Source organism: Lissotriton vulgaris, chromosome 2_1 (genome assembly GCF_964263255.1).
Source record: "Lissotriton vulgaris chromosome 2_1, aLisVul1.2, whole genome shotgun sequence".
Taxonomy (NCBI): Eukaryota; Metazoa; Chordata; class Amphibia; order Caudata; family Salamandridae; genus Lissotriton; species Lissotriton vulgaris.
This window is the reverse complement of record NC_141687.1, coordinates 1,559,235,596-1,559,263,358: the sequence shown is the minus strand read 5'-3', so window position 1 is coordinate 1,559,263,358 and position 27,763 is coordinate 1,559,235,596. Positions and strand designations below refer to the sequence as shown.

Below are 27,763 nucleotides of genomic sequence, written 5' to 3'. Positions count from 1 at the left end.
TTATCTACACCACTATACAGTTTGAATACTTGTAACAAGCGCTCATAATATGCATGTACATATTCATCTTTATTCTGGGTGGTTCTATCTATTCTAGTCCAATCAGTTTCCTTTGCAGGTACTTTCCCTTTGAGATACAGTATTACTTGATTATATTTCTTCAATACATCTTCTGAGGGGGCTCCTGTCTTAGGGTCTCTAGGGTACTCATCACTTGACCAATCCACAGCAACTTTACATTCTGTCTACAAATCTACAGGAACAACAATGTCAAATAAATATCCAAATCTTTCAAAAGACATTTCGAAACCTTCACAAATCTCTCGACTTGTCTGTACTATTCTACAGGTTTCTCGCGAAGTTTGGGGAAGTCATTTGTAAATGACAAAATATCCTGTTGGGACCATGGGACATGTACATAACCTTCACCTGGTACTTCTCTCATGGAACATAACCTTTCCACCTTGTCTGCTTCTTTTAACACATATTCGGATGCAGTTTGTTTTGATCGGGCCTCTTCTTTTTTTCTTTGCCCACTTAGTTTTCCATTTTTCTATGTCACCCCATTTTTGCAATAATGTCATAAGCTCCCTGATATGTACCTTTCTACCTGACACGTTCATATTTTCCAAATCTTTGTCAGAAAATTCAGCTCGATATGGTTTCTGTAACACTTTAGATTTGCCAATGTCAATTCCCATATTAGCTGCCATATCCATTAACTTTTCATGAAACACTCTTGTATTTCTAGTAATACTTTTGCATATGAACAACAATTCATCTTCACTGAATGTATTTAATCTGTCCAATCCCACATTTCCAGCCATCATTTCTTCTAATTCGACTCTTAATTTATATATATCCAATACTTTTGGCTGTGACTTTGGTTTCTCTTTTTCTCCTGTCCATCTCTCTATTTCTTCTGGGGTTACTACTGTGGCATTTCTTTTACCGGAGGATGTCTCCATTTGTACTTCTCTAGAATTTATAGGAGTGGTTTTCCTGATAGTCACTCACTGGTTCTCTAATTGGCAAATCCATCAGGGAAATCACTGACTCACATTCACTTGCTTGATCATCAACTATTAAGGGTTCTTTTCTTGGCTGAACTACAGGTGTAGTCAGAACGGGAGTTTTAGGACTAGCCTGCTTATCTCCGTACAAAGGAACAACCGGGCCAATAGTTACCGGAATTGTTGGGGCTTCAGGACTTGTATTTAATTGGGAAATTTTCTGAATCAACTCACTTCTTTGTTTTTTAATGCTTCTCTTTCCCTGTCTTGTAGTACTTTTTCTAATGAAGTTTCATGTACCACTTGCGGAATCAAAGGTGGTTTCAGAAACTGAGCTTTTGGATTAACCGTGCTTGGCTCCTCATTATAAGGTTGTGGATTTTTCAGTAATAAATCCTCCAAATAATCATCATCCGATTCACCACTAGTCATTAAATGTTTCGTTTTCCCAGTCCTTTTACTCAATGTAGGTTCGTCTAAAGTTATTACAGGATATAGTCCTTCCACTAACATGGACTGTCTCCATTGTTTCATTTGTTGGTCTCTTGTCTCTTTCGGAAATCTAGGATAAAGCGTACTCCAATTCCTGTTACTTCTGGGTCTATTTCGCTCAAAAGCCTCAGTTTCCCATTCCTCAAATGCCTCATACTGCGTTAATCTAGGTCTGGGATCTAATTCATTCATGCGAGTTCTCAGATTGTACAAAACTCTGCCTTTAAACGTACCATTTTCTGGAAATGTTAAAACACCCTCATCTTTTGTGTACTCCATCCAGTTTTCTAACCACACACAAGTGTGATATCACCTTTCGACCATCATGTATGATGTGGGCGTATTTGGTGGTGGAATAATAATCCCTTCTCTTGTTTTAATTGCTTTATCTTTCTTGAAATAATTCTTCTTTTAATGAATGACATTTTTCTTTTCTCTCCGTACATGATATAAGGTCTTCCTCTTATAAACTGTTCTTGCGCAAACTGTAGATATTTCCTATCGGGTCTACCTCCTACAAGCAAACCTATGTGCCACATATAATGTAAATGCAAATCTTTAGGATAACTCTCAATTTGTTTACAAAATTATTTCCAATACCAGCGCGTCTTTTATTTTTCAGTGACCAATCAAAATTTAGAATTCAAATAAATCCAACCAATGGTTGCGCGGCTTTTCTCATGAGACTAGTTCTCACGCTCCTGTACTCACCCCTCCTTTACAATTCTTGCCTCAGCTACACACGCGCTGCCTTAACCAATACCAGCGTGGCTCTGAGTTAAGTCAGCGCAGCTCCGCAACTGACTCCTTCCTTTGCAAGGTAATACGAAAACCTAATTTCTTTCACTTTTAATGCAGATTTTTATTATTTAACAACGTAAAAACATTCGCCACTGTACCTGAGTGACTAATTCAAAGGAAAGATAAATTTCACTCACTACGAGTAAATCCCTTCCACTTACTCTTCATATATAACGAGTAGATCCCTTCCGTCTACCCTTCACACAAGCATTAGAGAACCTGTTACTTCTTCAGACTCATCCCTTGTGGGATATACTAAGGCCAAAGTTTCACCAGTGAACCCCTTTGCTATCAATCAAGCTCAGACGAACCTGCTACTCCTTCCGTGTGACCCTTTCTAGGTGATATCACACAAAAAGTTTTGTTAGCTAACTCTTTGCTATCATTTATTCACACATTCATACAGAAAATCCCTAAATAGTGCTTCCGTTTTTTACCTAACCATGCACTTATTTTCTCCAAGTAGGTGACCTCACTGCAGTGTGGCTTCCATTTACCACCCGCTATTCTGCCCCCGGGGATTCCAGACAAAACATATAATAGGTACGAACAATTTTTGGTTATTACATTAATCAATACAACCAATTATACACTTTCAAATATGCAAAAATATTTTTCAATAACTATCTAACTACAACTATCTACCCATCTTAACTAAACCCTAACCATACTATTGCTACCAAAAGAAATACTGATGGAGCGCGCAGGTCACCCGACTCAGATTACCATACTCACCTTGGCCCATAAACAATCATATGATAAGATTTAATCAGGTAACCTGTGCACTTATTCTAATCAGGGATTTATACATTTCATTTAGGACTTATACCATTGTCTTACCAATCTTCGTCATTGGTACCTAAAGTCCTAAGGGATCAAAAGAGTTAGAATAATAGGTAGAATAATAACATTTGCACTCATAAAATAACCACAACTCGGGAAAGGTTTAAACTCTTTATCTAAAATCTTTAAAATGTCATAATCCAAGCATTGAACAATAGAAAATTCTCAATTAGGAAAATAACGATTAGAATGAAAATATGCAAAGTCTTTATAAAGCAGTCTTTACGCATTTGACATTGGGGTCGGAAGAGAGAAGGAAACAATAGTGACAAACCCACATTGAATATTTACCTAGAATGGTGTGAAGAACTAACCCTGGCCACGGGTTAGTTTAAAGGATAGAACCCCGAAAGTGCAGGCACCATAAAGGCAAGCAGGCGCGGATCAGAATCAGGACAGGTAAAGCCAAATTACATCTGGACAGGACCACCAAGGCTAAGACCAGCAACCCCAGTTAAAGTTGCAACGCCTGCGTTACTCCCTCTCTGCAGCTAACAGCCAGAACCCGGTAAGAGTTATCGATTTCTCCGACAAAGTGCTTCGCCAGCAATTCAGCTCTCAAACCCCGATCTGGGTTTCGAACCTTCTGACAGAGGGCTCCGCCAGCACCTCTGGTCCCGATCACCTATTGAGTGCGTTGGGTCAGTGACAGGTCAGCTATTCGGACAAGTCGGACAAATTAACTAGCTAAGCCGACCCTATTTGTACTATTTTCCAGGTCAGTGTACCGCCCCCAATGTTGCAAGTGTAAGGATCCTCAATTTTGATTGGACAAAAGGATGAGTAGAGGTCATCACAACATACCAAAATGAAACTTTTCTTGATGATATTAAAATTAACGTTCCCGCCCATAACTTTATTTTCCCATGCACTTTTTTCCCGCCCGGCAATGAATGTATCAATCAGTAACAATAGCGTTCAGTATTGTCAAGTCCAGCTTCCTCTCCTGAGGTTGAAAGTTCATGCTCCCAGGCACATCTTCTAGTGTACTGTAAGCTTGGCTGTTGTTCAATGATGAATGACTTAATCTCCTTCTGGAGTTTGACATGTGTGGGTTTTCAAGATGGAGTAATAGCACCTCCCAGGCCCAAGATTATCGTTACATGAAAAAATACAAAGAAACCGTTTTAGAACACAGAATAAATGAATGCGCTGTATACCACTTATCTCTACTCTATTCCCATTACTTTATATGTAACTATTCCGTTTAGAGTTATGCAGAAAGAACAGCTTAGCAAAAGCAGCAGTGCAAGCTTCTTGCATGTGAGGACATGGAGCTGCCATCTTAGTTCTAGTGGGCAGAAGCAAAAGATTCCCTCCAAAAGCAAGATAAGTCATGGCACGTGAGTGTGACAGACGCATGCGCAGTAAGAAAACCCGCGTAGCAGCGGCCATATTAATGCAAGCGGATTATGGTTAGTAGAAACACATAAGCAAGCTTCTTCTAGATACCCAACATGTCGTGAAATGCAATATTAATAAGACAAACATCTTGATTAATATATTAACGTTATGTCGAGAAGACTGATTACAAGCAAGTCGCATTACGGGCGAATACTTGCTCCATCACTCCCATTCTGGGTTCCAAAGCAACCACAGCACGAGACCGCCCTACTTTCCGCCACAACATCTGCTACCTCCTCGACCAGGGCAAAACGGCAGCCCTCATCCTTCTGGACGTCTCGGCTGCCTTCTACACCATCTTCCACTGCACCCTATCCACCAATCTCCAAGACGCCGGCATCCCCGGCAAGGCCTTCAACTGGATATGCTCATTCCTCACCGGCAGAACTCACTGGGTCAGACTCTCTCCCTACCTCTCGGAACCAACAGAAACCACCTGTAGTGTACTCCAGGGCTCCTCCCTCAGCCCAACACTCTTCAACGTCTACATGGCCTCCCTTGCAACCATCGTCAGGAACCACGGGCTCAACATCTTCTTTTACGCCGACAACACCTAGCTCATCCTCTACCTCACCAACAAACCCAACACCACCAAACACAAATTCCAAGAAGGGATGAAAGACATTGCCACTCGGATAAATAACAGCTGCCTGAAACTCTAATCAGATAAAACAGAAGTTCTCATCCTCTGCTCTACCCTCTTTGCATGGGGGACGACTCCTGGTGGCCCCCTGACCTCGGATATGCCCCCACCCCGAAAGACCATGCACGAAACCTCAGCATCATACTAGACTTGTCGCTCACAATGAACTACCAGATCAACGCTGTCTCCTCGACCTGCTTCAACACCCTGCGCCTGCTACGGAAGACGTTCAGAAGGATCCACTTTGAATCCAGAAAAACTGTCACGTATGCGCTTAGCAGCAGACTGCACTACGGCGACGCCCTCTACACCAGAGTCAATAAGAAACTACTTTGCAAACTCCAGCCCATCCTGAATGCCACAGCCAGACTGATCCTCGAAATCCCCCTGCCGCAGTCACATCACCCAACACCTCCGCGACCTCCACTGGCTCCTTGTCGAAACAAGAATAACCTTCAAGCTTCTCACCCACGCTTATAAGGCAATTCACAACACCGACTAATATACCTGAACAACCTCCTCTCCTTCCACGCACCCAAAAGACCCCTCCGATCAGCCGACTTCGCTCTGGCCTCCGTCCTATGCAGCCACAGGACCAGGACAGGAGGAAGGCCCTTCTCCTATCTCGCAGCTAAGGCCTGGAACGACCTCACCCTCCACCTCCGGCAAACCCCAAACTAATCCTATTCAGGAAGGACCTAAAGACCTAGCATTTCTGATGACCCCAGCACTCAACCGAGCTGTTACCCCCCCCCCCCCCCCCCCCCCCACGCACCCCAACCAGCGCCTTGAGACCCTGTGAGCAGTTGCGCTTTCTAAACCCTTATTAATTGATAGTCTTCTTCAGCACTCTTTGGTGTATTTAGACTTTTTGTCCTCTGTGAAGCATGCATTGCATTTTTTACTCAACTAATTATTTAATGCTAATTTGATATTCTCGGTTTATTGAAGGATAAAGAGATGCATTATTTCTCCATAGTTAATTTATCTGTTAAGGTAGCCACTAGAGGTTTCAAGTACTATTGATTTACAATACAACTTCCTGCAAAATACAGGCAGCTTGTTCACTGTGTTCTTGTGATGTTCTAACTCCTGAGGCTCTAAAGAAACCAATGTATGACCTTTACAATGAGTGCACACCAGTTATTTAAGGTAAACGTGTTGCTGATTTCTTATTGTTCCTACTGATTCCTTATTGCTGCTAAAGTAAGGATATTAAATGTATTTTATCCAACTCGCCAGTGAGCCTTAACCACTAGTGCCCCCATAGTGCCCACAGGCACATCTGTCAACAAAAAGAATATATGTTCGTCAGCTTCTACTTGCTGCTGAAACCTCTGTGACCTAAACAGATTTTTTTATTTATGTTAAGAAGCGCACTTTCTAAAGGCAGTATAAACTTTCGGGGCTACCGTAGAAACCCGAGGAACACTTTCCGAGGGAAAATGTTGTGAGAAAAGATTGACACCTTAAAAAGAAGTCTTCACTTTTCTAATCGGGAGAAAGTTAGAAAATACTTAGAAATACTGTGAAGAAAATCGGATGGAGAGCTACCAACTTTTTTTACACAATCAAAAATGGTTATATCAAATCACATGCTTAAGTAGCAAATGTTAATAAGAATTTACTATCACAGAGTCGGCAGAATTCCATATTGTAACCTAAGGCAAACAAAAGTTCCAAAACAGTTACTCTAAATAAAGCAAAAATACTTCATATATTGTGACATAATTTTAGAGCCAAGTAGAAGCAGTGTACAATGTTCAAATTAAGCAATATTGAAATTAAGGATTTGAGCAAATGGAGGTGTTTAGTAGCGCTCTCCCTCGTGCGTTGCTACTCCCCCCTTATCATCCTCCTCTTGCTGTCTTGGTCCCCCAGCTTGTCTTAATGGCACATCCACTGGGATATTTGTGCCGGGGTAAGGCTGACTTTAAGGATTGCTTTTCTTTTATCCCCTGCATTCCACATATTACATGAAGGCATAAGCTTTGGCATACAAAAGTTTACATGGCGTGGGGAAAGTGGTGGGGAAAGGGCCATTCACTGCACTCACTCGGCTTTTGTCTGAGGCAGACTAGGAGCCAGTCAGTCTTCTATCCCTGCTACTGCAGAGGAGTAAATGGCTTAATCATTTGGGAAGTAAATAAGAATTTTAAAAGTTTTTCCCTTTACATTCTGACACTTCAATATTCGATCAAGAGTTTCCACATTGAAACGCATTCGAAAAATGAACCGCGCCATTTATAAAGATTGAAAACATTGAATTCCGGATATAGTTTTAACCTACCATAAGGTATGTTGGCTTTTCCTCCAGTATTTTAAAACACTTAATCGGTTCTTTTTTCAATACTTTCCCGATAATCATTGGCAAGGCCTACAGATCTGCACTTGCAATATAAAGGCGAGACCTGCTGGCTTTGCCAGTGGTTCTTGTAGTTACTTTTGCTTTCCTATGAGGAAGAACACTAGATGATGCCCATTTTAAAATAAATAAAAAATGCTTGTTCTTGGTTCCTACGTGTATTATTTGGTTCTCAGTTATGGTACACGCTTTCTTCGTAATTGTTGGTTGTTAAGCAGTTTATTTTTTTATTTTTGAGTGCAATACATAGCTAATTGTATGGTCGTTGCACTAATAGCCAGAAATAATACAGTGATAAGACAACTTTTTGAGTCTGTCTAGACAGAGCTTCACAAGCAAAGAAAGATGAGTGAGTGGATAATGTCGGTCTTCTAACAAGTCTAAGCCCTAAATTGCTGGTTTAGTTGTTAGATTCCCATTTGTTTTTTTATTGCAGTTGCTCTAGTCTGAGCCTGGGGTAAAACCTTTTTGGGGATTAACCTCCATGAAAGCAGTTGTTTTGGTGTTTTCATTGCTTTTGATTTGGAGAGCCACTTTAAGTTTTCCTAAGTAGAGTTCTGGTGAAATGTTGCGTCAAAGGAATATCAAAATGACACTATTACCAATTAGATTTAAGTTGCCATTGAAAAATGCGTCAAGTAGTAGCTTTTTTTTTAAGTGGTTTTTTTTTTAGCGTGCGAAGGCCCTATACTCTTTGAGTTGTGCTGTTCATTTATCTTCATCTAATTCATCTTCAACAAATTTAGCAGACTGAACTTTAGTGGGCTGTCGGGGAGAGGGAGTGTATTGCACAGGCAGCATGCAGAAGGCTAGAGGGACACCGGGATTTTGCATGGTACAGCAGTACAGAGATATTGTTGGCATTTTCTTATTTACGTCTTCTGAAAACCTTTGAGAATTATACAGCAAAAGTGCACCGAGTGAGCCTTCGCTCCTCGCGTAGTGGGCCTGTAGAGCAGGATCTGTCTCAATCTTCCCAAGATGCAAAGCATTGAATTATCCCTCCCGCTCAACTTAGCTGCCCAGAGCTAAACGGTTCATCTTCTCCTTCCATGCAGTATGGTTTGCAACCCTGATCTGAAAATTAAAGGCTAAAGACCGAGTTAAGGAGGTTGGTCGGGGATGCAAGCGATTTAAAAAATATATATATTTTTTTTTATAAAGCTGGAACCGGAACATTTTCAAGTATTTTTGAGCGTTAATTAATAGAGGGCACCGTTTGCAGGATACAAGGCTTTTGACTGTCTTGTTGTTTAATCATAGCAAAGTAGTGCCAAGGAATACCTTCAAACTGGCAATCTCTCCTTGCTGGTTGATTTAGGAAGCCATAAGCATGACTAATTTGAAAGCTTGTTATGGCCACTGAATAGTGTATTTATAGTCATCTGTTCTTTCACCACCCCCACGCACAATTGCTCCAAATGTATGGCTAGATCGCATTTACAATGAGTCATGTGAAGTTTTCAATAGAATGGCGAATTTAATTTCACTTTGGGCCATACTTTTAAGAATGTAAATAGCAAATGCGAACATGATAAAGAATCCTCCCACAACCGGTCAGTGCATGAATTTCAGACTCCATTTCCCCCCCCCCCCCCCCCCCCCCCCCAAAGTGATGAAATGCAGAAAGCAGATCTGTCAATTATATTCTTTCCACTCCATGTCATCAGGGGGATTCACTTCCACCTTTCTTTTTCCAATATCTGACCAATTGGTACTTAAAACAGTTCCGCCAGACTCCATAAAAGATTTGTTCATGGCGCGTTTTACTTCATCTGTGCCATCCGAATATATCTGTTGAAAGAGTTGATTTAAAGCAGCGTCTCCTTCCAGTTTTTCACTCTTCTCTTCCTCCTTGATCTCCCCAACCAGCTTATCCCAGTTTTTGGTATAGTGAGACGAAGAAGGGTACTTAAGAGCAGAATCCGGAGTAAAATGTTTCAAAGTAGTCTCTCCCTGGCCCTCAAGCTTCTCCCACCTCAAGGCTTCAGTCTTCTTCATCTTTATTTCAATCTTTGTTGAAAGTACTTTAAATGTACTCTGTTCTGGAACGATGGGATGAAGAAGAACACGCTTTAAGCTGTACTCCTCTCCTGTTGGAAGTCTAACCAGAGCGCTGAACTCTTTATCTGAAAATTCGATGCTTACATCATTTTTGGCAACATTCTTGACCATTATTGTAATGATTACTTGAGATTCTGTTTGGTACCAGTCATACTTGATCTTTGATGTGGGAGGCTGTTGCTTTGTGGTCTCTATCGTTTTCAGTGGGTCATGTTCAATGCAACTGTCCACCGACGATCTGGAAGCCTCGTCTGCCATCTCTACTGCCAGGAAACTTCTGGACCTTCCCAACTGCAACCAGCGAGCAGCGAGCACACCGGAAGTGCCAGAGCGGTGCCGCCAATCAGAGCTGCTCGGGGGCTTGTTATGGCACTCGTTTCTACTAGGGTAAAAAGCAAAAGGAGCATGCTAAGTGCTCAAAAGTCCAGAATTTTACTGGTGGTCAGCTAAGAGCCAGAATGACAGAAGCATATGACTCAACACTTAAAGAGTTCACACGGCCTAGGTAGAATCTCAGGCTTTTGGGCCAATTCATGGGGGTACCTCCGTGCCCGATGACAGATGTTACCAGGTGCAGGAACTCTTGTGGTAAATCCAAATGTGCTTACTCGCATTTTCTCCTGTTGGTGGAGGAAAAGAAGTGCGGAAATGTCCCATGATTTCAAGGACTGTATGCGTTATTGGGCCCCTGCTAAGTCCGTGTCCCTCGTGTCAATTTCCATTCCGGTGAGGAAACCTCCTGATGCTGGGTAATTTGTGTGGGAGATACCAGTGGAAATAAATAACTACAGTCGCCACAGCTGCCGCTCTAATTTCTGGGCATCTTGTGATGAGATCTTACAAAAGTTTCCTTGATTCTGCAGTTGGTAGACGAAAGGGCCTTGTGTTCTTTTTCTGCTTTCACTTCCGATATTTGTAAATCATTAGTATATGCCTTTTGCTTGCTGCAATAAAAACAAAAACTGGTTCGTGGTGTGCTTTGTTTGCTGCCTACGATTTTGAATTTTTCATGCAACTTTATTTTTACATTTTTGTATTGTCAAAAATGGCTCTGCAGCACCCAAAACTTGAATATCGGTGCTACAAAATAGTTAAATGAAGTAATGTAAGAAAAGTCCACCTTCACATGAAGCATATTTTAGAATGCTGCCATTTACACGTGGCATAGAATTACAAAAAGCAGTTGCAAAGACGGTAGGTCTCGCCTATGAGAGCTATTGGATTTGTAACTTTTTAGCCTTGTGTACAGCCTCATGACTGACAGTTAAAGAAAAAAAAGATGCAGCCAACTCTGGCCACATCATAGTGATTTTTTTAGATGCGGGCAGGGAGGGTGGAAAGTAAGGCAAGACAGAGGGAGGGCATCCGTGGACAGCACGGACAAAAAAAAAAATATTTGTGTATTTCAGCGTGGGAGACAGCACGAAAATAGGGAAGGTGAGGGCAACATGGATGGAAAGTGGGTGGCAATACAGAGAGAGGGAGGGTGTGTGGCACGGGCTAGGAGCACGCAGACAAACACATGCACTCATTCAGTGTGCCTCAACAAAAAGAAACAAGCATTTACAATGCAATGGTTTTGCCTTTGTTAAAGTTAGAGCTATTGGCATTGCTCTTGACATTATTTTTATTTATGTTTTTTTAACATAAATAAATGGCATTGTCATTTACAATAGCAGGGCACAGGGAAGGGGGGGCGAGGAGAGACTAAGGAGAGCTGCGGGCTCAGGGAAGGGGGGGCGAGGAGAGACGAAGGAGAGCTGCGGGCTCAGGGAAGGAGGGGGCGAGGAGAGACGAAGGAGAGCTGCGGGCTGTTGTAATGCTTGCATGGATGAGTTGGTGGATGCATGGATGGGTGCATGCATGGATGGGTGTATGGATAGATGCATGGATGGGCGGATGGATAGATGCATATATACAGCCAATCCCTCAACAATTTATGCAATCCACCAACCCATCCAACCAACAACCCATCCATGCATCCACCCATACAATCATGCATACATCCATCCATCATGCATCCATCCACCTACTGCGTCCCACTCCGACCCCTCTAAATATAACTCATTTTTTCTGTATATAGAGATGACTGTATTCACTAGTATATGCAGTAGACCTTTCTACTCTAACATTCCTATGTGACTCTTGCAGTACATCTATTCATATCCCTTCCATATGTATATAGAAATATAACGAGAATCAACAGTCTCTTCTTTGTGTGACTACATCTAGTACATTTCAATTGTTTTCCTGTTTGTATCTTTTACTTAACGCATGTAAATCAAAGTCCTTAGGTTTGGCAACTGGTTCTTATGTAAAGCGCTCTGACACCTTCGGGTAAAGTTCGCGCTACATAAAATCACATTAAATAAAACTTTACCCCACAAATCCAACCATCCATTTGTGCCTAGGCTTACATTTTACGGCCTTGAAGCACACAGAGAAGGGACAGTTTACTAAGTCGAGGCTTTGTAGGGTGCATGGCAGGGGACAGTTTTAGGCGCCAAGGGAGGGTAGGGAGCAGAGTCAGAGTACTTCACGGAGGTAGGGGGCAGTTTTTTATGGTTCAGGGCAGGGGGCTGCGGTACTTTTTGGAGCATGGCCTTATTTTAAAGGGCTCAGTTCAGGTGGAGGAACGGCACAAAACACCAGGCAGCCAGAGGGCAGAAGGACACAAAAACGAGGGGAAACCATTATAACTGAGGGCAGATTGGCACAAAAAACTAGGCAGACAGAGGGAAGAAGGACACAAAAACGAGGGGGGGGATGATTCTAACGGAGGGCAGAACGACACAAATCACGAGGCAGACAGAGGGCAGAAAGACACAAAAACAAGGGGGGATGATTGTAACAGAGGGCAGAACGGCACAAAACACGAAAAAGTGCAAGCGATACCTTTACAATAGCACTTCACCAAATACCACCTAGTCGTCACACAGATCTACATAAGGGGGAAAAACTCATTGCAATACCTGAAGTAAAGCACCTGTTGAAGGTCATAGATTGATTATAAAAATACGGAAAGCGGGAGGGGGGGGCAGAGGCGGGAACGGGCACTGGGAGAGGCTGCAGAGCAGCACCGCCAACACCCAGAGATGCAGGCCGGGCCACGGGATTGCCAGCAGCCGCCGCTGCCCCCAGGACAGAACCACATCGCTGCCGGCGGCTGAGATCCCCGGGGCTCCTGTACTCCCGAGCCTCCTGCACGCACGGGTCCTCCCACAGGACATGGCAGAGTGAGCTCCGCTCCGAGGGGAGCCGACCCTCGCTGCCCCTCCGAGAGGTCCAAAGGGGAGAACTCTCCGACCGCCTCCAAGACGAACAGACAAGTACAACCACGCCCAGGGAAGAAAACGCGGGAATGCCCCCGAATCTGGTCCGGCCTTGATGGACAGATCGGCTTCCAATGGCTAGCCTCCATTTATGGAGCTAGCCAATGGGAGTCAGGGGACGTTCCTATATCCCATATTGTAATCATTAGATTTCGCCTGCGCGAACTGCTTGCGCAGTAACGCAAGGCAAAACCTAAAAAGTAGCTCCCACAATGCAAGGAGAAAAAGCATTGGCATAGCCAATAGGTCTCGCCTTTGGGACCTTATAAGTGTTTAGCCATGCAACAGTTAATGTTGTTGCACCAAGGATATTCTGCTGGATAACTAAACACTTATAAGGTCCCAAAGGCGAGACCTATTGGCCATGCCAATGCTTGTTTGGTTTAAACTTTCAGTCATATTGCACAGCAGCACTGCTGCTGTGCAACATGGATAAAGAAACATTGAAAAGCATTTCAGCCATGTTGTCAACAATAAAAGAACATGAAGGGAAATTGTCAAGCTTGGAAGTGTAAACGGGAGACAGAGATGTTTTTTGGTTGTTAATAAGTATTAATGGGGTAAATAGCACCTCATTTGTGGGTGGGGGTCAAATGCGCAGAGAGAAGAGTGTTGCGGAGCCATCGCACCTCTTGTACCAGTGGTACCTGCGCCCTTGGAAATGTGGGGCAAAGACTTGGGGTGGGAAAGGCCTAAGTGTATGGGTTAAATACAGCAGTGATCTTGGTTGAGTGGGTTTGTGTGGGGCCCGGTGCCTGGGTGTTTAGAAGGAAGGCGTGGTTTCGTGAGTGTAGTTTCATAGACTACAGAGGGGAGAGGTGAGTTCAGGGATGTTGACTTGCGAAGGAGGTGATAGATGGAGGTGTTACAACAGCACAGGCACAAAGCATATTTTGTAGTTAGCCACGGAGCCTGGTGCAAAGTGCATGATAGTGCGCAGCGGGGTAGGCAGCGTGTGATGGCCAGTAGTGCTACAGGGGGATAGGCTCCTTGACTAATGTAAGAAAGCAGAAATGAAGCAGTAATAGGCGCTCAATAGCTCCCAGAAGCCTCAAGGCCCTGGTGCCACTGCTGCATGAAGTTTGTGTGTGTGTGTGTGTGTGTCTGTGTCCGTGCGCGCGTTATTGCATGCGTGCATGCGTGCGTGAGTGTCTGTGTGTGCGCGCGCGCAAAGAGCATGGCTAGGAGGGGGAGTGGTGTGTTAAAGGGCCCTAGAAGAGTGATGGTGTGTTGTTTCAGATGGACATGTTCCCATCATTTCTAGGTCACAACACAGCACCCATCAAATGTTTTACAGAGTTCCAGTGGTGCAGGCAGGGTGTTTGGCGCCGGAGTACAGGTAAGCAGTTGAGTACTTCGACTCCTGTTTCAACTATGTAAGTAAGCATTCATCAGAGGGGTGTGAATTTTTGGGGCACAGCGTTCCTGCCTCTGTGGCCTACAATGAGGCTATGTTCCACTGAGTGTAGTTGTGTAAGCTAGGGATGGGAAAGGAAGAGGTATAGGCCTGGTTGTTGTGTAGCGGGGAGGGGGGGGGGCAGGGAACAACATATCTTGTTACTTGGTTTTGTATGAAAATGACAGGGTGAGGGACAGAGCAAAGTTTGAAACTTTGAATGCACTGGAAGGTCTGAAGGAAAGAGTGTAACTGGTAGAGAACATAATTCAGGAAATGGTGAAAGTAACTGAAGGAGTCTAGCCGGTGCGTGAATATTGTTTAAACGTCATTGAATGTGGTGGCAGCGAATGGCTAATACTACAGAGGAGGTTTTGAAGCTTGGAAGAGGAAAAGGAAGACAGCGCTGTGTGGTTCGAGGGGCTCAGCGAAGGACCACGATCGTCGGTTGTCGCTATTCTGAAGTAACACTGTGCGGACAAGCACAACATGTGTGGTTCCAGATCAAAAGCACACGTGAGAGTGAAAAGTGTTGTGCCACCACTGCACCTGCTGCACCAAAGGAAACCATGCACATGGAAATGCGGAGCAAACTTTAGGGATGGGAGAGGAAAATGCTTATGGGTGAAATAATGCAGTAGTGTACGGTTAATGGGTTTGTGTGGGGCATGGTGCCACTGCCCCTGCTGCACCAATGGAAGCCATACACATGGAAATGCTGGGAAAACTCTAGGGACAGGAGAGGAAAACGCTTATGGGTGAAATAAAGCAGTAGTGTGGTTAATGGGATTGTGTTGGCACGGTGCCACTGCAGCACTGGAAGCCATGCATATGGAAATGCAAGGAAAACTCTAGGGACGGGAGAGGAATAAGTTTATGGGTGAAATAAATCAGTAGTGTGTGTTTAATCTGTGTGCTGCTGCACACAAAAGTTAATAGCCAGTAAGTGTAGTTGCGTTATCTGTATGCGGGAGAGGAAGACAGAGAGGTGTGTTGGGAATGGGATGCAGCGAGAAGGGCGATTTGTTGGTGTTATCATAGCACAGGCGTGTAATAGGACACTTTGAAGTTAAAAAGGGAACCAAGTACACAATTGTGTGGCAGTCTGCGGTGGAGAAGGCAGGGTGTGATGCTCCTAGTGCAGGTAGGCAGTGGGCTCCGTGGGTCCTGTTTAACCCCTTCCATTATGATGACTGCCCCCAGCCGTCTTGCATCACGGTGGGCGTGTGCTGATGACGGCTGGGGGACGTCATGAACCCGCCCACTCTTTAAAACTGCCGCACAGGCGCAGAATCGCGGCCGCGCCCAAGGGGTTAAAGTTAAAAATGAAGCCTTAGTTTGGGTCAGTGTTCAGTGTCCTGCTGCCACTGCCCCGGTGCCACTGCCCCTGCTGCAGGGCTGGAAAGTACCCCATTTGGAGTGCAGCTGCAAAGGGTCAGGGTGCTGTGGGTGGGGCTTATGAGGGGCTACAGGAGAGCATTGATGGGGGGCGGTTGTCTCGAAAACCTTTGCATAGGTTTGAGGTGAGGTGATCACGCACGGAGCCACATGTTTTACAGAGTGCTCTGTGCTTTACCTGGTGTGTTGTTAGTTGTAGTGCAAGGAAGGAAGTGGGCAGCTGTGCACCTGGTAGAACTGCGAAATGAAGCAGAAACCTGGGTTAGTTGTAATTAGGGTTACGGTGTCACAACACCTGCTGCACACAGTGAACTTACAGCCCAATAAATGTTCTTGGTGGGGTAGGGAAGTGTAAGGAAGGAGGAGAGGCATGCTTGGGGCCAGAGAACATACCTTGCTCGGGAGGCTTTGTACGTAAAGATGTGGAAATTAGCAAAATTAATGTACCTAAGCGGCGTTCATTTGCCCTCTCCCGTCCCCCCTCCCTGTAGACACCACGTATACCCTGAAATGTTGACCGTATCACTCCGCCAGTAAAAGCCCGTGCCCATATGTACCTGACAGCCATTTTAGGCACCTTGGCCTCTTGCCCACTCATTAGAATCACTGGCTTCCCTCCTGCGCGCATTTGAGCACCCCCCTCCCACTCTCACATGCATAGACCATGAAACCCAGCACTCTGCACGACCCCGCTGTGAAAGGCAACTCTCCCCCTTGACTCGCACAAAACCCCCTATTCCATCTTGGAGAGGCATCCTTTGCCTTAGCAGACATAGCCCTCCCCCAGCTGCACCTGACTGCCCCCGCTCTCATGTACGGGTCATAAGATCTCTCTCGCTCTCTGTGTGACTCTGTCCTTGTGTCCACCCTGGCTACCCCTCCCTTCTCCTCACGTAAACAAGTCATAAACCCTCTTCTTACGCAGAGCCCTGTCCTTGAGGGTCACGGCCACGCCTGACCAGCACCTCCTTCCCTTCCATGAATGCCCCTCTGTTGACAAGCCTTCCCTCCGCACTCAATTGTCCACGCGGCATTAATACCACTCCTTTGATGACCCTCTTCCCCCGAGTCCGGCTGACCACATATGTCCGAGGCCATCGCCTGAGCCAGGAGATACCACTTACTGCCCTTATTGTATGAAGTCACTCCTCTTCAAAGGATCCTCTATTGGTCTTAGCCACCCCCACCCCTTGGGCTATGATCAGGCGTACACATCCTGCAAAACACTCAGTTGTGTGATTGACCTCCCCTCTTATCAGCAGGTCAAGGGCCCCCATTGTGAATGTATATGGGTAGGATCACCACGAGGATTATGGGGATGTCTTTCCTTTTGCGTCACACCGTCCTAATTGTGTTATTATGTGTTCTGTAGAGTATAAAAAGCCAGAGTCTCAGCTCACTTGTTAGAGCACCTCCCGAAAGACACTGTGTTTCGTGTCCGAAATGACTGGCTCTCCTCATGAGTAATAAACTCTGCTCTTGATTCCTGCTCCCAGCGCCCGTCTCTTTATTTTGGTAATTACTCAACATGGGAACTAAGGCGGTTTGCGCCAGCAGCCTGGGCATCGATAGGAAGGTGGTTTGCAAGTTTCCACAATTGGCGTCCCAACGCGGGGTCCATCAGTGACATAGGGTTCGGTAAGAGAGATCCAGACGAAGAAGTGAACGTCTAAATGATCGGGGCATGCCTGCCTTGAGAGGGCCCTCGCCCGGCGGCCGATCAGCAGAACTTCACCAATTCTGAACGGACCTCTCTTCAAGTGACCTATTGTCCTGACTGGAATCCCACAGGAATGCTACATGGAGTAAGAGAACGATCGGGCGCTGGAGGAGGAAGTCGAAGAGCTATCCGTATGGTCCGGTCCGGGTAAGATTAAGTAGGGTGTTTTTACGCCTGATTGGTAGGGTGGCTCTGTCCACCTGATTGATTGATTGTTTGTATTGAAAACCAGTATTTGTATACTGGCATTGTTGGTATTGGTTCATTTAGCTCTGAGGGCTACTTGACATATTGGTTCTCTTTTGAGAACGAGACATTCTCTGTTTGCAAACAGCGGCGAATAGGAACGTCGTCCCTCTTTGCAGATAGAGAAGGGTAGGTAATGTAGACTTTTTGTCCCCGGTATTAAGCCGTCATGCCTACCTTTCTCCCCACTGGATTGTTTGAAGTCGATTAATAATCGATTGTTGTTCTTTTGAGATCTTCCCTGTCTACAAACTGAGACGAGTAGAAATATTCTGTCTTCCTTTTTGGATAGCGAAGGGCAGGTAATGCAGACTTTTGTCCCCGTTGTAATCCGTCATGCCTGTTTTTCTCCCCACTGATTGATTGAAAACCTGGACATTGTTGTTCCAGGCATTGTTTCGTTTGAGGTATTTTCCGCCTGCAAACAACATGGAATAGAGATATTCTATCTAGTCTTTGCAAGCAGAAAAGGGTAGGTTATGCCCCTTTGTGAATTTGTCAGTCCTACCCACTCCCCACTGGTTGGTTATTGTGGGGTAGCTCGCATGGTCCGCCCAGGAGACTACTCTTATGGAGGACATATGCTCTCTACTCATGGGCCATTTAGTAGAAATAGACCGACTGGTCCGTCCAGGAGGCTACCCTGGTAAATGGAAGTACATCGCTCGGTCCGTCCAGGATGATACCCCAATGAAGGAATATATGTTCCCCTTTTGATCGATAATCTCGTTCCACCCCGGACCATTTATTGGAGGGGACTCGTCTGGTCCGTCCAGATGTACCACCCCCCCCCCCAGTGAAAAGGACACATAAAAATATGAAGTGATCACCGTTCCCTACTAACAGAAAGCTTTAGCTGGAAACACGCTAAGGAAGAGAAAGAAAAATAAAAAGGAAATCAGGCTAAGTCAGTAACCCCCTGATGAGCTTTTGACTTCACTAAAAATAAGAAACATTAGAAATAGTTCGTAACAAGAAATATAAAATGGCGAAAAGTTTGACAGCAAAAATAGCCACGAGGCCGCTAGGCTTCACTGACTGTTCCTGCTCCCAACATGCCTGCCTCATTGCCCGCCACGCCCAAATAACGGTCACATGAGATAGAAACAATCAAATAGGTACCTACCCCCATTCCGGAAAACTCCCGAAGTGCAACAGGTCCGCAGTTACGCCCATCCGGAAGGCGAGGCCTCGAGGTACAAGGGTCCCGCCTGCCCACGATCAGGAGGAGATGATGTTGGGCAGGCGGTCCAAAGAATGGCAGAGTCCTCTCCTTCTCTCCTCTTCCGCTGCCCTGCGGGCCACGGGGGGGGGGGGCTGTCTTGCCTCAGCCACCGACCACCCCCCCCCTTCTGTCTCTCGCCTGGTCCGACCCACGAAGAAGGCCGAAGCCAAAAGCGAGAATGGCGGCGCTTGCAAGTAGTCCCGCCACATGTCAAATTCCTGGACAGTTCCAGGTAGTCCCGCCACATGTCGACGAGAAAAGGGGGGGATGTCTTGCCACAGCCACCGACCCCCCCCCCCCCCCCATCTTCAATGGCTGGCATGGCCGATATCGAAGACGACGGAGCCGAGGAACGGCGCGGGGTCGCTGGAAGGGGGAGGCGGCGCGAACGACCCTCCCCCACCTCCCTCCAGGTGGAGGCTTCCAGCGACACCCCAATGCTCTTACTTAAAGAGGGTCAACATCATAAAGCGGTCTTCTGCCCAGGACGGGCACTCGCTCCATATCGCCTCTCCTCGACCTTGAAGATTCTATAAGAGCCGGGGGGCCCCCGACCCCCTGCATGGGTGCCCCCGCCCCCTTCACCGGGAACCACGACATCGGTGCAACTCCTGCCGGCGCCAGCCTCGGATTAGAACTGGCTAAAATGCAGCCACGGCACAGACTTGTTCAGTTCCGGAGGAACACCAGGATGACCCGGTAGGAAAATTGTTGCCGCCCTTCCCACTCTTTGACTCATTGTCCATATTGTTAGACTGTTAACCTTATAGCACGAAACTTTTTGAATTCCCAACGGAAGGCTCTGGGCCAACCATGCAAGACTAGAGACATCCTGACTGTGCTGGAACTCGCCTGACCCCACCCAAAATGGCGCCGACACAAAATGAGAGTTTTTGAATGAACTTTATTGTACCGTGACCTTGCAACTTTTTTAACCCCGAGATATATATATATAACGTTTTGGATAATGAAAGTAGATATGAAGGATATTGAGCATGTGCTTGGACAATGAATTGACTTAGGGTGGGTACTGATTATGAGTTGGAAAATGAATTGGTGTAATTTAGATAAAGAATGAGTATTGGATAATGAATTATGAATTTTGACATGCATCATGTCTGCTCTGTAAGGTAATTTCAATACGATTTTATTTGCACTGCTGCACTTTATGAAATGAACTGCTACCAATTTCGTTTATTAAAAGTATTTTGAAGGAGAAAGCGTGGTCGTTGCAGTTGCATTAATAAGTTTTGTAATGCCTTACTACTGCGAGCGAAGATTAAGTATGATGATGGATGTAGATCAAAAGGGATCAGGTATTTGGCAGCTACCTTATGTGCCGCAAGCAACCGGAAAAGTGTTTTCAGATACCCTTAAAAATGACACCACAGAAAATGCCTTCTGACCGTCACCCTTGCACCCGATAAAGACGGTTACGACCAGGTAGCTCATGTAGATGCTCGGATCGTCAATGATTATCTATATGACACCACTGGCCCCTCTGGGCTGAAATGCCGAAGGGGCAAGGGAATGCGGTACGAGGAGATAGGGCGAGTATATGGTAGGTAAAACATTTTCGAACTACCGCATGATGATGTGCTTTGAATGCTGCCCCCCCCTACCCCTTCTTTTCCTCCCTTCTGCAGGTCACGTCAGAACGTCGACTGAAGTATGGAAGAGCGACGGTCGGACCACCGACGAAAAAGGGAAAAGGGGAAATCTGTGTTTAGTCGTTATAACAGATAAATTTTTTAAAGACGTAGGCTTAACATGACTGTTCCTCCTTAGGACATAGCGACTGAGAGGATGGACTGACATAGAAACTGGACAAGTACTGAATGACGAAAAATTGACTAGAAATGACGTGCTAAATAATGTAACTGGACGTTTGACTAGGTAGGGAAAGGACAAAGAAAAATTATACAGGTAAGGGTTGCCACGGCACCACCCGTCTAGGAAGTTAGAAATATTGCTGATGTTCAAAATGCACTACCCCCTTTCTCACACTCTCATAGAGATAGCCAAGCTGCCCGACTGTTCTCCCGATCAATGCTTGCCGTTGCCTCAGCCTGGAGAACTTCCCACCACAGGAGGGAACAGAAAAATGGTTTAAGATCCAACCATGGGTAACTAGCACGACCAGGTTAATTTCTGATCGACCAACCGAGGTGTGAGTATTGGCAATTGGGAACGCTCGCAGACATGACAAGCGAGAGGAAAAAGGAGGGAAGGGTAGAAAGAGCTAAGCACGTAGATAAATAGGATAGTAAAGATACATAGGACATATAAAACAGATTTTGTTGGCCACCTGTTGTTTTCTGTTTTGTCGTGAATGTCTTATATATATGTAATACATGTACTGTCTTCCTCTGTCTGAGTTCGTGTGTGTGTGCTGTAGGGGTTTATGTTCTCCCTTTGTTTGCGTCTCTCCGTTACCTGACCCCCTGCTGTTCTGTGTTGTGAACGCGCTAAAGGACCTATTTTTGTACACATCTCTCTGTCTTTCTCTATCTCTATCCCACCATTTTCCTCTCTATACCTCTCTCTCTCTCTATCTCTCTAACTCTCTCTATCTCTCTCTACATGTCATACGTGTCATACGTGTACCAAAATGGCTCGTTTAGATTGCGGATGACTCTCGCTCTCTATGGGAGTCTCCCTATTTCCTCTTCCTTTGTATGGTAAAGTCGTGCCTCGCTGGCACTAGTCTGATTGGAAACTTATTGAACGCGAAGGTGTTCAGCGAAATTGACCAAAACTAAAGTGATTGTATCTCGCCATATTACTACCTCTCCTTTCTGCAAAATGAATGAACTTGAATTGGCTGAGAAGGAAAGGACAGGTAAGACGACTAAAGTCCCCCAGATCTGGCCATTTACAGGGGAACTGTATGTCAATGGCACCTTATTTCTGTTCATTAGAGACGAACGCCAACGTCTAGATTGACCCCCAATGCCCAGATCGCCCCACCCCCTCTTGCACCCAAGCGCGAATGCCCGAAGCATCCCCGCCCCACTTGATTGACCCCAGCCGCTGTCCCGGATATAAACATGATGACCATGAGTAACTGTCGTCCCCCGAGCAAAACCTGTTTTACCCTGACTCTCGATGATAGCGCCCCCGCCCTGTTTGAAAAGGTTAGCCAGCCTTGAAGGGAAATGTTCCGAAATGTTGAATATGATGAAATGCACAGTTGATGGGAATCTTATTTATCCTCACTTGAGTTATAAATAGGACGATGAATAAACTTGGCATGAACTCAGTAGGAATGCCGACATATGCACTGCTTGGTAATAGACCTCTGACTGTGACCGATGAGCGCATCTCCCAAGTGCGTTGGATTGAGGGAAGAATTCACATGCATAAATGTCTTCTCCTGACCAGTTCTCTAAAGCTTGTTTTGTACCTATTTCAAAGATATGCGATCACCGGAGGAGAAGGGTCGGACGTGACACACAGCCTAGCTGCAGATCTTGAGACACATGTGACCTCGACCAAAGGTGGAGCTGCAGAGCAACAAGATGCGGGACGAGACAGCAATTTCAACGTGGAACATGAGAAATGACGGGCCACCCTGAAGCCCTCCGTCTGCTACCCCACGTGTGCCTGGAGTCTCCGTCCCCCTTCTTTGGGCCCGATTGATGGGCTTGCTTGCTTGTTATCATCTGCTCCCTTGGTCCCCTTGGTGTGTCCCAGGAAAATCTGCCTCCACTCCGCCCTCTCACTCCCATCGACTATCGAAACCACACACCCTCTTTTCCACATGACTTCTTGTCGAAAGAAAGAACAGCATCCAGGTGGAAAATGGGGTGCACCACGGAAATATAGGTGCCGAGCATAAGGCGCCGTTAAACGGATTGTTTAGGGAACAGGACTGTGGTCTAACAGCAGAGGACTGACCGCACCCTGCAACGCATATGGATAGAACCGAGCTGGACCTATAGCTCCACCGCCGGTGCTCAACAGCGCCCACGAAAGGACACGGACTAGAGCCTACCAGTGATGGCTCACTGATAAAAGACACTGTGACGAAGAGACCCTGTATATAGAACTGATTCCGCCCTCAACTGCTTGGTCAAAATGTTCATTGGTCACATTTTTTAAGTCAGAAACATTTCTGCTATGTAGTGCTTTTGAAATGATAGGAACTCGACAAATGCAATTTCCTATGTGCTGCATTCTGCCCATCACTTCAACTGTTCATGATTTTTATGTAATATGTTAGTATTGACAAATGCTATTTCATCAATCACATGTTTATATGTACGCCCCTTAACTAGAAAGAATAGGAAAATGAACTCGCTTATGTTAAAAGCGGCGACTGTGGAAATTAGCAAAATTAATGTACCTAAGCGGCGTTCATTTGCCCTCTCCCGTCCCCCCTCCCTGTAGACACCACGTATACCCTGAAATGTTGACCGTATCACTCCGCCAGTAAAAGCCCGTGCCCATATGTACCTGACAGCCATTTTAGGCACCTTGGCCTCTTGCCCACTCATTAGAATCACTGGCTTCCCTCCTGCGCGCATTTGAGCACCCCCCTCCCACTCTCACATGCATAGACCATGAAACCCAGCACTCTGCACGACCCCGCTGTGAAAGGCAACTCTCCCCCTTGACTCGCACAAAACCCCCTATTCCATCTTGGAGAGGCATCCTTTGCCTTAGCAGACATAGCCCTCCCCCAGCTGCACCTGACTGCCCCCGCTCTCATGTACGGGTCATAAGATCTCTCTCGCTCTCTGTGTGACTCTGTCCTTGTGTCCACCCTGGCTACCCCTCCCTTCTCCTCACGTAAACAAGTCATAAACCCTCTTCTTACGCAGAGCCCTGTCCTTGAGGGTCACGGCCGCGCCTGACCAGCACCTCCTTCCCTTCCATGAATGCCCCTCTGTTGACAAGCCTTCCCTCCGCACTCAATTGTCCACGCGGCATTAATACCACTCCTTTGATGACCCTCTTCCCCCGAGTCCGGCTGACCACATATGTCCGAGGCCATCGCCTGAGCCAGGAGATACCACTTACTGCCCTTATTGTATGAAGTCACTCCTCTTCAAAGGATCCTCTATTGGTCTTAGCCACCCCCACCCCTTGGGCTATGATCAGGCGTACACATCCTGCAAAACACTCAGTTGTGTGATTGACCTCCCCTCTTATCAGCAGGTCAAGGGCCCCCATTGTGAATGTATATGGGTAGGATCACCACGAGGATTATGGGGATGTCTTTCCTTTTGCGTCACACCGTCCTAATTGTGTTATTATGTGTTCTGTAGAGTATAAAAAGCCAGAGTCTCAGCTCACTTGTTAGAGCACCTCCCGAAAGACACTGTGTTTCGTGTCCGAAATGACTGGCTCTCCTCATGAGTAATAAACTCTGCTCTTGATTCCTGCTCCCAGCGCCCGTCTCTTTATTTTGGTAATTACTCAACATGGGAACTAAGGCGGTTTGCGCCAGCAGCCTGGGCATCGATAGGAAGGTGGTTTGCAAGTTTCCACAAAGAACACTGCATGAAGGTGCAGAATTTGTATTTTAGAATGGGCTGGAAGGGCCTCAAGGATGGGGTGTCATTGGTATAGTGCCCCAAGGATGGGGGCTAATTGGTATAGTGCCCCAAGGATGGGGTGTCATTGGTAGAGTACCCCAAGGAGGGGGGCTCATTGGTATAGTGCATAATTCATCAAAAGGTGAAAGTAAACTCGAGGGACATAGGGAGCATGCAAAATATCAAAACAATGTAATTCAAAACAATGGCGTTGAAAGGATTACAAGGGCACAATGAGAGATTGTGAAGCTTTGAAGTGGAAAAGGAAGACAAAGAGGCGCTGGCATTGAGAAAGGCAATGGTCGGCGTTTGTGAAAACACGTGCACTGACTGCACTCTCATGAAGTGCATCTACAAACAGAACAAGCCCGGGAGTGGTGCGCGCGCGCTCTGAAAGGAATTTTTTTTTAAAGCTTGGCGAAGGTGGGTGGGTGTGTGTGTGCGCGCGCAGCCTGCTTTTTTTCGAAGCACATACTCTTGCTTGTGGCGCGCCGCTGCGCACTCCCGCAAGCTGTATGCCGCCACCACGAGTATGTGCTTCCAAAAAGAGCTGTACGACGTCTAAAGGTCTTCTATGCGCTGCATAGGTGAGACCTAAAAAGGACATAAGTACTTTAGCAGTGCTCCAGGTGATGGTCAGCATGCACTGGTTAACAAAGCAGAAGCAAGCAAATTAATGACAATGAAACCAACCAATGGTAAGAAATGGGTGGGCGCTAAGCTTCATATAAGCGAACAGAATGTCTCACAAGCGACAGCGCATGTGCTGTCTCGGGTGAGGCCTAAAGTGAGTCCATATATGCGATGGACACTTATTTTCACACTTCAGAACTTTGCAAGTAAATCATTTTACTTTTTGGTCTATTAATTAGACACAAATAAAAATATGGTACATTTAAATCAGAACAATCTTAACCAGGAATTTGCACCCCACTTCTCTTCAAATGATTCCCAGCTTCCAGCCACCTGTATTGTTATATATTCTGCATGCAGCATCCCCCAGTATAATGTACTCAGTGGCTGATTGGGAGCCAAAGGAGGGATGGGGCAACAGCCTGTTAGTACCTGAAAAATTAAAAAGACACTTAAGTGATACTCTGAATAAATTTGCCACCATCCTTATCCCCATGGGGAACATTGCCACATCTTAAATGGACCAGACATACACCCCCTACTGAACCCACAGGTTGATGCAGTGGCACAGTAAGGGAATTCAGGTAGTACATTGCTGCCTCAGCCTATGAGAAAATTAATTGATTGCTTCCCATGAAAGCTCATTTTTGCCTTAACTGAATATTCGAGGGAATCATTAACACTCCTCACATTCAGTAGTATTGATTGCAGTGTAAGCTGTCTTTATTGCGTTGTCAGTACAGAAATGATAAAAGAACAAAAGGCAAGTTCCCCTGGGGTCAACAATTTTTTTCAAAATTGCCGTTTGCAGTCTTTCAAGGCACTCAGCTGACACCAGGATGGGCATTACTGCCCCTTGGAACCAGCTTCGCCCCTTATTTTATCTAGAAGGTAGCTTAAATGCATTATTCATCGCCTACTGGTTGTCTCTACCCTGCAGCCTTACCAGTTCTCATATCATTTTCACCATCACCACACTGAGTACTTCCTCCATAGAATTTTAACGGATGCCCAAAAATTGAGTTAGATACGCTGCCAAAAAATGTATTCCTGAACTCAAGAGATCTGGGAAATATTTGACCTATTGTCTTTTCTCTCCAAATGCTTGAAGTGATTGGTAACATCGCAAATACAGAGTCTTGTGGAGGATAAAGAATTAGTGGATCCCCTTTGTGCTGGTTGTGGCCAGAATTGGGCACTGACTTAGTTACCGCTTAATTGACGATTGCTAGTGGTGGCAGTATTGGGGCCTCTGGTAGTGTTCAGTTTGTCGTTGACTTTCATCACAGTCAGCTATCAGATTCCCTACCATTGACTTAGATTCAGTCATTTCCTTTGGACTGGTCACAGATAATGCAACTGGGCTCATTCTGCCCTCTGCCAAATCTGTGTTATGGGGTATGCCACAGAGGTCTCGTTTGCCCCATTCTCCACTCCCTCAACTCCCCACTACCCCACATCTGGTGTTTGACCTGTACCTAAAGCCATTGGTTAATAGACTGCATGATATACGATTTCCTGTTGTTTTATATATTAACAATTTAAGTAGCCCTCACCAAGTCGAAACACTGGAAAAATCTAGCCTCATGACAAACATCCACAAACCGATAACATTCTTTTATCTAAGAGCATGTTATTGAATCGCTGCAAAAATTAGAGATGCACTGATTTCCTGTAAATAAATGGATTTGTTTAAAATCTTTATTTAATGCACTGCCTGTTTTGTGCAGCTCGTCCACTCCCCTCTACCTAGTAGGATATCGAGATTTACCCTGCCTGTTAATCCTTGTACATCTTCTAAAATGTTTTTCTCTGTACCTCCCCGTTAGGGAGGGCATGCATTTAGTGTGTGGGGTGTCAAGCTTTTGAATCCCCTTCCACTGAAATTTAAGTAGAAACCTAATCTTCTAAGAATTGCAAAACTTGACTTTTTTACTAGGTGTATTCGAGCTATTCTCTTTTTAACTGTGCTATCTGCTCTCCATCAGCAATTGTATTTTTCATTATATAGCACCACATCGACTTTGTCTCCTATCCTTGGACCTCCAATGTTCTACTTTAGTGAGAGTATTCATCAATTCATGCTCAACATTGGAGAGAGGAGCCTGCAGACTCTTGTCCTCCTCAGATCTTCAGCCGCTTCAATACTTTGAGTTTTGCAATCATGATCCGAATTTAAGGCACTGGATTCGTGAATCATTCACTTGCATTTAAATGGACCAGAATCTTCAGAGGCATCATCATCGCTCTCTTTCCCCCGTATTTCTTCATGTGTTGGAGCACAGCTTTAAGAATGAATTATTTGTAGATCTGGTTTGACACCGCAGTTGTATGCAAAATCAGTTCTTCAAATACACCGTGAGTTGGCTTTGACTTCACCCAGAGGAGTATTTCTTTTTTATCACTCATTTTTATCACATTCTTTTTTCATCTTTCCACCTTCCCGGAAGTGTTTCCATTAGAGAGCAGGCAGGACAACTGTACATCTGAAAAGTATAGTCGATCATCGCACTATTTGTCACATTTAGTTCTCATACATTCTACATGAAAAGCAATACATTTTTGCTGCTATTTTCCTTCATCGGCAAAGCAATAAGGATTGCTTTAATGAGATAAACTGCGTTTGTGCCTTCGTTTTTGGACCC

The 27,763-nt window shown here is 45.4% G+C and overlaps 2 protein-coding genes across 2 annotated transcripts in view; one reads left to right on the top strand and one right to left on the bottom strand.

Moving 5' to 3' along the window:
• The window catches only part of DARS1 (aspartyl-tRNA synthetase 1), a 519,463-nt gene that overhangs the window by 62,688 nt on the left and 429,012 nt on the right, over positions 1–27,763 (top strand). The gene's annotated exons all lie outside the window — the stretch shown is intronic.
• On the bottom strand, positions 9,154–9,926 carry LOC147732909 (protein SGT1 homolog). Its single transcript, XM_086957448.1, has one exon. The coding sequence runs from the start codon at positions 9,881–9,883 to the stop codon at positions 9,200–9,202; it is 684 nt and encodes a 227-aa protein (XP_086813574.1). The 5' UTR covers positions 9,884–9,926; the 3' UTR covers positions 9,154–9,199.

What these genes read in the sequence shown, in the direction of transcription:
- LOC147732909 (XM_086957448.1), bottom strand. Translation starts at nt 9,883, where the DNA reads ATGGCAGACGAGGCTTCCAGATCGTCGGTGGACAGTTGCATTGAACAT.